The 10792-nt window shown below is 33.7% G+C and overlaps 1 protein-coding gene across 1 annotated transcript; it reads left to right on the top strand.

Annotated features, from left to right (window-relative positions):
* On the top strand, positions 5104-6875 carry LOC109361720 (short-chain dehydrogenase reductase 2a-like). The gene is made up of 2 exons (XM_019607255.1): positions 5104-5253; positions 5939-6875. The coding sequence occupies exons 1-2, from the start codon at positions 5165-5167 to the stop codon at positions 6777-6779; spliced, it is 930 nt and encodes a 309-aa protein (XP_019462800.1). The 5' UTR covers positions 5104-5164; the 3' UTR covers positions 6780-6875.

Genomic DNA, 10792 nt, shown 5'->3' with positions numbered 1-10792 from the left:
TGCTCATAAGGTGTTTTGGCAGTTGCCTTAGTTGGTACCCTATTAAGAATATAAGTTGTTGTCTTAAGTGCCTCTCCCCAGAGTAACTCTGGTAAGGTAGACTGACAAATCATACTCCTTACCATGTCCTTAAGAGTCCGGTTTTGTCTTTCAGACACACCATTCATGCTAGGCAATCTTGGCATGATGTACTGTGGGACTATACCACATTCCTCTAGGTATTTGGCAAAAGGCCCTGGACGTTGTTCACCTGAACCGTCATATCTACCGTAGTATTCACCACCACGGTCAGATCTAACGCACTTAATCCTTTTGCCGAGTTGATTNTTTCAACCTCAGCCTTAAAAGTTTTGAACACGTCCACCGATTGGGACTTTTCATGAATTATAAAAATGTATGCATAACGAGAATAATCGTCTATGAATGATATGAAATATCGTTGACCATTCCAGGAAGTCGTAGGGAATGGCCCACAGATATCCGTATGTATCAATTCTAAGACGTCTGAAGCTCTATATGCACCATATTTCGATTGTTTGGTTTGTTTTCCTTTTATGCATTTAACACAAACATTAAGGTTTGTGAAGTCAATGGAATCCAAAATCCCATCTGACACAAGACGCTCAATTCTCTTTTGAGAAATGTGACCTAGGCGTTTGTGCCATAATGCACCTGAATTATTATTTTCAATTTTAAGCTTAGTACCACGTGATTCCATATTCAGGGTTTCGCTATAAGTAGCTATAGTATTCAGCATATACAGATTGTCATTTAACATTAGTGCACCAGTTCCAATAACATTTGAATTTAAAGACAATTGAACCGAATTGTTTGCAAATGAACAACAATAACCAAATTTTTCCAAATAAGAAACAGAAATTAGATTCCGTCTAAAAGACGGTACAACAAAAGTGTCTTTCAAATCCAAATAAAAACCAGTACATAACAACAACCTAAAATGCCCTATAGCTTCCACTTCTACCGATTTCCCATCGCCAACATATATGTATCTTTCAACATGATTAGGCTTTCGGTAGCTCAGGCAACCCTGCATTGAAACACTGATGTTAGAAGTTGAACCGGAGTCTAACCACCAGGTGTTTCCAGGTACTGAAGTTAAATTGACCTCAGAACAAACCAAAGCAAGAAATGTACCTTTCTTAGCACGCCAGGCGTGATACTTTACACATTTCTTCTTTTGATGTCCATTTGCTTTGCAAAAGAAACAAACATCATCCTGCCTCTGTTTCTTTTGCACTGAACCCTTAGCAGCTTCATTCTTGGGCTCTGAAGTGATTTTCCTTTTGCCCTTGTCTTTAGAGGTAGTAACATAATGGGCACTTTCAGTCCTCTCTCGCTTCAATCTTTCCTCTTCTTGCACACAAAATGAAATGAGCTCATTAAGAGTCCATTTCTCCCTTTGACAGTTATAAGAAATCTTAAACTGACTGAATTGTGCAGGAAGAGACAGTAAGACCAAATGAATGAGCAAGTCTTCCGACATGTCAAGCTTAAGGGCCTTAAGTTTTGAAACGATGTTGGACATTCCCATAATGTATTCCCTTATGTTTCCCTTGCCTTGATACCTCATGGAAATCAAGTTCTGTAACAGAGTACTTGTTTCCGCCTTATCGCTCTTTGCAAAGCGCTTTTCAATCTCAGCAAGGAAATCTTTGGCACTATTTATCTCATCCGAGATAGTACCCCTAAAGACTTCTGGAATGCCACGCTTAATGATCATCAGACTCATGCGATTAGAGCGATCCCACTTCTCATAATCCTTCCTCTCTTCAGAGGAACTAGATTCCAAAGGAGAAGGAGGTTGCTCTACCCTTAGTGCATAGTCCAGATCCATGCAGCCAAGAACAATTTCCATGTTCTCTTTCCAATCCTTAAAATTTTCACCATTAAGGACCGGAACCGAATTCAAATTTGCAGATATAGAAGCAATTGATGTAGCTGATTGAAACAAAAGACAAAATATTAAAATATGCTACCCTTAATGCATAGTCCAGATCCATGCAGCCAAGAACAATTTCCATGTTCTCTTTCCAGTCCTTAAAATTTTCACCATTAAGGACCGGAACTGAATTCAAATTTGCAGATATGGAAGCAATTGATGTAGTTGATTCAAACAAAAGACAAAATATTAAAATAGGCTCACAACTTAAAATTATCAATGTGCTCGTAAGAATGGTATGTCCAAATCAAGATACCTAGTGCACCATCAATATCAAGTCTTTGGACAGTGATATCAACTGCAAGTGATACTCTTGTTGTAATGATCAAACATTCATAATAAGACATGTCAACTGACAAATCCCTCTTTGGATTGATTCATCAGTCACACGTATAAAACTTTAGAATTATGACATGTTTATCATCACAGGTGTATATGGTATTCGGCCAAATATTAACTTTCCTTTGGGCCAGCTAATACCCGCATGAATGACCATACACACTTCCATCCATTATTCCTCATGAGTTATATCCATGAAAGAGGTCACTTTGGCGACATTTCACTTCATTAACCTTAATGGACAACCAAATAACAATTAAAACCAATGCACAATGATACCAAAGCCCCATAAACTTTATCGTACTCTCGCATGGGTGAGGTACTCTCTCGCTTGGGCGAGGTATTCTCGCTTGGGCGAGGTACTCTCGCTTGGGCGAGGTACTCTCGCTTGAGCGCAATTGAAGCCAATGCTTCTATTTGTCTCTCGCTTGAGCGAGCCTTATGTCGCCCATACACTCGCTTGGGCGATGATCTTCTCGCTTGAGCATAATAGAAGCCAATGCTTCTGTTTAGCTCTCACTTGGGCGAGCCACTCTCGCTCGGGCGACAGACTCTCGCTTGGGCGAGACACTCTCGCTTGAGCGAGAGCACTGCGACAGAACACGAACAATGCGATTTCTGCATTGCTGTTCTCGAAAAAACATCCAAAATTTTCAAGAAAACAGCAGAAAGACATTGATTCATTTCATTTCAAATCCCCTTTTATATTCATATGGAAAATCATGAATGTCTTTCTTAATCGATTCATGGCAAAAATGAAAACATCAAAACCCTAAATCAAACCAGATTTGGGGAAGAACATGAAAACCTAATTTCACCCATGAATCTAATTTCACTCATGAATCAAATTGGGATGGCTCTGATACCACTTGTTGGAGAATATCTCCATCCGAAATTCATAGATTAAACGCGGAAGTCCTTATGACCATGACTTTGTTCCCATAACCTAATGTTTATGCCCATACATAAACCCAAATGGAACAACCATGGTCCAGACCAAAGAAATCTCAATTGAGTTCATGGTGAAGATGAAGAACATACCTTGTTGAGCCATTTCCGGAATCTCGAAGGTATGAGGGTGTGATGATCTTCCAGATGTTAGATCCCGAATGGTTTTCCTTATGCTTCTCTAGATGGGAATAAGAAATGCTAATACTTGAGATTATGCCTTATGGTGAGAGTAAGGGTTTCTTATGAGGAGAGTTCTTTGTATCTTGATGTGGATAACTAGGATAGTGTTTTATCCCTATGGATAACACTATCCTAATCCACCTTTATTCTCCTTAACCCTACACCTTAAAACCTGTTACTCTATAAATGGGGACCATAACCCATAAAAGAAATCCCGTAGTGGTTACTACTTTAGTTGCAATAATTCTGATTCAGTCCCTTCATCAAATCAGAAATTGGCTGAAGGTATCTACACTTATATTATTTCATGACACATATGCCCTTAGCCACCAAATTAATTACTGAAGATCATTTTATATTTTGGCTAATTACATGATGGTCATAACACAATCATAGAATTATATTTGTGACTCATAAATTGTCAAAAATTCTAACATACTTTTGAAAAACAATTTGTATTTACATTTTTTATTTGTATTAAATAGTTATTTATTAAAGGGTTTTTATTTATTTATTTATTTATTTATTTCATTCTCGAGTTTATTGAAAATTAAATTTAACGAATAGAAGTAACACAATGATTCGAGGGAGAGAAGTGAATAACGATTTTCTTTTCATCTTAATATTAACGCATTAATTCTCAAGTAATTCAAATGACATCATTTTATTGTTTATAAGTGTTAGAGTAGGACAGATACCGTTGCAACACACCTAAGTACACATGTCAACATAAGAGGAAGAATTAGCACACACGATCCAATCATGTTACGACATGATGCTCGTGGCCATGATCCAAGCAGGACAAGCACGTGAAATGTGACAAGTGCATGAGAGAAGTCAGTAGACGAATCGAGTCGATTCCATGCCCAACCAATTTTATGGATGAGAACTATCTTAGTTTGGTTGGCCAACGTGGAAGCACCACAAGTTCGATCTTCTCATTGTGGCAAACAAATACTAGCACACAAAAACTGAGATCGAGTAGTGGAGTTGTTCCGACGGCTTAATAAAGACAAACTTGCACAAAAGTCAAGACAACTCTTTTGTAAAGTTTTCGGTATTTTCTCTTTAAATGTTTTTTCCACCTATTTTTCTAGTTCGCCTTATCCACTATTTATAGTGGAGAACTTTACAAAATTTCAAACGATTTAATAATGTCTTCATAATGCAAACGACATTAAAACATCTTATTAAATGATTTTTAAAATTCAAATAATTTTAAGACAATTGATTTGAATTCAAATATTCAAAGGATATAAAATTAGTTTTAAAACATCTAAAAAATGTGTTTTCATGATAAAAATATTTTAATAATTTTAGAAATCTATAAGAATTACTATAATACTCATAAATAGATAAAAATGATTATTTGACTCTATAAAATAATAAACATGACTGAAATGCCCTTCTCAACCCCTTTTTAATTTTTTATGTTAATTTAACATTTTTGTATTTTAATTTTTTTTTTTGTAAAATACGCTAGAGAAAATTGAATGTTTAAAACCTTACATTATTTTAATAGGAAATAGGTTGTAGGGGAAAGAAATAAAAATATGAGAGATCCCAAATTCTTGGAAATTATAGGTGCTGACAAAACATATTTAGAAGCCTCCTAGTAGCCCCTAAGATCCAACAAATCTGGCTATATATTTATCTGTGTTTTCCATTTTAATTGCATGTACTCTTCAAACCCTTTGTTTTCTCTGTCCACCCCAGCTCTCAGTCACTACAACCATGGTTGCAGCTGAAGTAATGCCTGAGAAACCCCTTCAAGGAGTTCCTATACTATCAAGACAAACCACTTTTTCTTCATCATCTAGAAGGTAATAATTTCATACATATCCCCTTAGTTTTTCTTCATTTTTGTTGATGAAAATTAAAAATTTTGCTTATTGAAAATTTGAGAACATGTCTTACACCAATGAATATATATTTCTACAATCTTCAAATATTTTTCTGCCTTTTTTTCTAGAAAACATAGTAAAGTTTGATCTTTGGAATAGTCCACAATCTTCATGAATGAAAGCTCACTATCTAAATCATAAGAGTGTGTTTCCTTATAGGTAAGGTTTTGGAAAATTTAGTGTTGGGTGAGGCTTTATTCTCTTAAATGTCCCATCCTTGCAAAATCAAATTAATCAGATTCCATTGTTACTTGGAAATAGTGAGGGTCGTATAACAAAAAAATAAAAGGATACACAATCTTTAATCTTGTTCTGTTTTTTTTATAGAATGAAACAAAGTTTATGCTAAATAATGTTAAACCTTGTTCTGGTTTTCTATAAATTGAATCAATGTGTATGTGTCTGAGGTAAAGCATGAAATCAAAATAGTGAGACTCACACACCACAGTTTAACCAATTTTTTTCCCCACATTTATACACTTTTCTAGTTATATTCTGCTAACATAAGTTATTCCTCACTAATATGGAACTTTATCTCATATATTTCAACAATTGTTCAAACCAGTTTGTCTCTGATCTCATGAATTGTTTGTTATTATTATAGGTTGGAAGGAAAAATTGCTATTGTAACTGGGGGAGCCAGAGGTATCGGCGAAGCAACTGTGCGAGTTTTCGTGAAGAATGGAGCAAAGGTTGTAATTGCTGATATTGAGGATGCAATTGGAACCATGCTTGCTCAGACCTTGGCTCCTTCAGCTACCTATGTCCATTGTGATGTTAGCATAGAAGAAGATGTTGAAAATTTAATAAGTTCCACAATTTCTCTGTATGGACAACTTGACATAATGTTCAACAATGCTGGCGTTCTTGGGAACCAGTCCAAGAACAAAAGCATTGTCGATTTTGATCCAGACGAGTTCGATCGAGTCATGCGTGTTAATGTCAAGGGAATGGCTTTAGGAATCAAGCACGCCGCGAGGGTGATGATTCCTAGAGGAGTTGGGTGCATTATCTCAACAGCTAGTGTTGCTGGTGTAATGGGAGGTCTTGGACCACATGCTTATACAGCTTCAAAGCATGCTATAGTTGGTCTAACAAAGAATACTGCTTGTGAGTTAGGAAGGTATGGGATAAGGGTCAATTGTATTTCTCCATTTGGGGTAGCCACAACCATGCTTGTGAATGCATGGAGAACAAGTAATGTTGAAGAAGATGAAGATTGTGATGATTTAAGCATCAATTTTGGGTTACCTTTACAAGAGGAAGTGGAGAAAATGGAGGGGTTTGTGAGAGGGTTGGCTAACTTGAAAGGAACAACTTTAAAGGCTAAAGATATTGCTGAGGCTGCACTTTATCTTGCTAGTGATGAATCCAAGTATGTTAGTGGTCATAATCTTGTTGTGGATGGTGGAATCACTTCCTCAAGTAATTGCATTGGCATGTAATCTTTATGTTCTATGCTTTTAGTTTCTTTAATGAGGTATTAGGAATTGCATTGGCTTGTAATATTATTTTATCAATGTAATTGTAGTTTTTTGAGGAATCAAATCAATATATGTTGAATTACAAATACCAAGTTTCATACCTATCATTTTAGAGTTTCTATGCTCGAAGTTGTGCTCAATATTTAATCATATTTTGATTTCTATTTTTGGGAAAACTTGAAGTCTATTTAGCTTATAAATAACTTCATTTTAAGTTATGAAGGGCAACTTTAAAATTATTTTCTCAAATTCTTTTATGGAGATGAGGAGTTGCATCTCTATATCCTTTCCACATGCATATGTTACCACCACATGTATTGTGGGGAGACGAGAAAATTTAATTGATATTATATTTTGACTGTTAGATGGTTATGACCTATTTCATAAATCTATTTAAATTTATCGATACATTTTCATGAATAAGATTATCTCTAGTAATGGAGATTAATTGATATTATATTTTGACTGTTAGATAGTTGTGACCTATTTAATAAATCTATTTAAATTTATTGATACATTTGTCATGAATAAGGATTCTCTCTAGTAATAGAGAGACAAGTACTATAAAAAACAAAGGAGAGGATCTTGTTTAGCAACCCGTCTATACACATGTAAAATCAAAGGAGAATATCTTATTATTAAAAACACATGTAAAATCAAGTATTTATCTCTTAATTAATAGAGAGGATGTTGTTCAAATTTGATGAATGTTCAGCAACCTGTCTATACACACCTTTACCCATCTATGCAAACTTGTCTATACATTTATTATTACTTGTTTGTTTTATAACTGGCCATAACTTCTTCTGCCATTCTCACACAATGTTTATGTCCACTGTTTTCTACCGATTATGAACTTTATATGCTGCCTTTATGGTTGCTGGTATAAGTGCTTATAAGAAGCAGTGACTAAGAACATGAATGGATAACAAGAAGAAATACAATTTTCGGATACATAAAGAGGATAATAAAATTATATTAATGGTGCAGTTAGGACGAAATGCATCGTGCTAATCTATTTGTACATTTTAGGGAAGTAGTGTGAATGTTTTAAATTAAACAACTTAGTTCCCAAATCAATCCAACAATTTCATTCCGATGGAAACAATAATATATGACAATTTTAGTACATTGGACAAAAATATTTCTTTCCTAATTTAGTGGGAGACATAAAATAGGACTTTTGATTCATAGGAAAGAAATGTTTCTTATTTATTTTTTATAAGATTGATCAAACAACTATTTTGTCCAATACTAAAGTATGTTTACGATAATTTTTTATCACATGCTACATGTAGTTTCTCAACAAATCATACGCACTTATGCACGTATGCATATACCTAGTCCTATTGTTACTGTTTCTTTTTTAATCTATATATAAACACACAGTCCTGACTTGTGATCAATAATGAATTTAAGAGTGATATTAATATTATTCATACAAAGGTGAGGCATTATTATATTGTTATTCATTGATCTTAGGAGTTCAAAATTCAGATGGCACGTTAACGTGGAAATGTATATTTTTCGTTGATGGTACGGACGACCCCTGCGTAAAATTATCACTTAAAATCACACATTAACCTGCATGATATACACTGATTCACCAGGTTATGTACAATATACCAGTTACGATAAAATGCAACACATAACAATACAAAGGTAAATTATTTGACATTGTCTTGCACCAGGACAAGTTCTTATATCACAGGCTTTTTTAACAAAGATGCTTTTAGTGTTTTGGAAGCAAGAACCTTTACATTATTGAATGTGTATGTGAACAAAATACTTTGTTTTTTTTTTACCTTCCAAAAAAAATCTGTGATAGGGATTTGCTTTTTACTTTAATTATTAAATTTTTATCTATACGGATAAGAGGCTTAACTTTGCATTAAAAAATTAGTAGACTTAGTTATTAGGTGAACACCTACCTTAATTTATCCATTATCCTCTCTTAAAACTTAGGTTAGCATAACCCTATATTTAATTAAAACGATATTATTATGTGAACAAGATTTTATTTCAAAATCAATTAATAATTAGAGATATAGTCTAACATATATTTAAATCATGTCTAAGAGAATGAGACAAACAATGTAAAATTTACTTCTCAAAATGTCCCTCCACAAAAGCCTGTCGGACTAGGCGAAGAGTTACCATTGACTCATGATTAAATGATATCATTTGTCCCAAGATAATCGAAAAGAAGTTGAACTCTCACTCTGAAACAATATTAAGGTTTTATCTCAAAACTAATTGGTAATAAGATGAGTAGTACAATTTTTTTAAACAATATCTAAGAGAATGAGGGAAATGATCTAACTTACTTCCCAAGAGAACACTTCAAATTTATTTTCATCTTTTATCTCTATATACATCTAAAAATAGTCATCTAAAAATCAAACCATAACTTAAAATTACCATAATTTGGTTAAACCATTATTGTATTTAAAATACGGAGAAAGAGATCTCACTTACTTAAAGAAAACACCTAATTAAGAAAGTCAAACAGAATGACAACCTTCCTTGAAATAAACAACTAAACAATTATGGAAATCAGATTATATCATGTGCAAGTAGATTTCCTCTCAATTCTCCTGAGTAGTTATTTCATTTGAAATTAATAATTGGTTGATGGTTTGTGTCTTTCAAAATTTCGTGGTCTCCACCTGACTACTTGTCAAAGGTTATTCATATACCATTTACTTTTCGGAACAAAATATTTTTTTTATACTTCTCTCATTTTTTAAGGGTAAAGAACTAATCGTGTGTCGGGGTTTATGATAATCTCTGTCAATAAGTGTTATTCACAAAAATCAAACCTTTAATCTTGGGGATCCAATGAAACATTACACCATTAAACTAATGCATTGTTGCTGAACAAAATATTTTTTTGTGAGAGGAAAGTTCTTTTTTTGGTTTTGAAAATAAAATTGTAATCTTATTATAACTGAAAATAATATGAGTGTCATTTTAATTTGTTTTTTCTTTGTTTTTTCACGGAACACTTCTAGTCAGTAAGGTAGAGGAGTTTGTTGTTTGAATATGTACATTTACATGTGGGTTGCCAGCTTCTGAACAAATATAAAAATAGATATATGCATCAGCTATTGATCTGTATCAAGGGAGCTTCGTTGATTTCATCATTAAGTCGGTCATAAATTATCATTGTCAGCTTAATTAAAAGATTAATTAACGATTTAAACAAGAAGCATTAATTCACTGCCACCCGCTCGTACTGATTTGACAAGAATTAGAGAGATATTCTATGCGTCAAGCTTGACTGGAATATAATTGAATACACAATTATATATTTAAGGGTAGTATTAACAACCGTCACATATAAGAGCACGGTTTAATAAATAAAACATAAGTATATTAAATATTGGTCGAGAGAAAGATATGATCTTTTTGTAGCAAACAAATGAAATGATTAAATATTAGCTTAAAAAAAAAGAATGATGTGACATTTTTGTAGCCAAGCAAAATGAGTGGTTATGGTAAAGCCAATATGCATGTTTTTTCTTTTGGTCGCATAATCATCAAAAACTTTTCCTATAAATAAAAATGATCCAAGCCATTGTAAGATATACAAATACTTTAAGCTTAGTGCATACTTGATCGAGGCCGTACCCGATACAAATAATATAACAATTAAAACTGCAGTACTAGGAAGTGACTCCTAGGTCGTTTCCCAAGAATTATCTTTCAGGAAAAGTTTCAAATACCTTATACTCACACACACACAAGGGGGTTTTGCTGTTGGATAGTATGAACATAAATTAAATTCAGAAACAGTAGTTAAACAATGTAATAAAACGATTAAATATCTTTGGTTCGTTTGTTCACAACTCAATCCTCGGTTTCAAAAGATTATTTTCAGATTCCAACCATTAACTTCCGAATTTTTGAGAATCAATTAACTAAGAGATAATCAATTCAAAGTTCCAGAACCTAAACATCAAACTAAGCGA

The sequence above is a fragment of the Lupinus angustifolius genome, chromosome LG12 (genome assembly GCF_001865875.1).
Source record: "Lupinus angustifolius cultivar Tanjil chromosome LG12, LupAngTanjil_v1.0, whole genome shotgun sequence".
Lineage (NCBI taxonomy): Eukaryota > Viridiplantae > Streptophyta > Magnoliopsida > Fabales > Fabaceae > Lupinus > Lupinus angustifolius.
The sequence above is the reverse complement of the archived record's forward strand: the minus strand, read 5'-3'. Positions and strand labels throughout refer to the sequence as shown.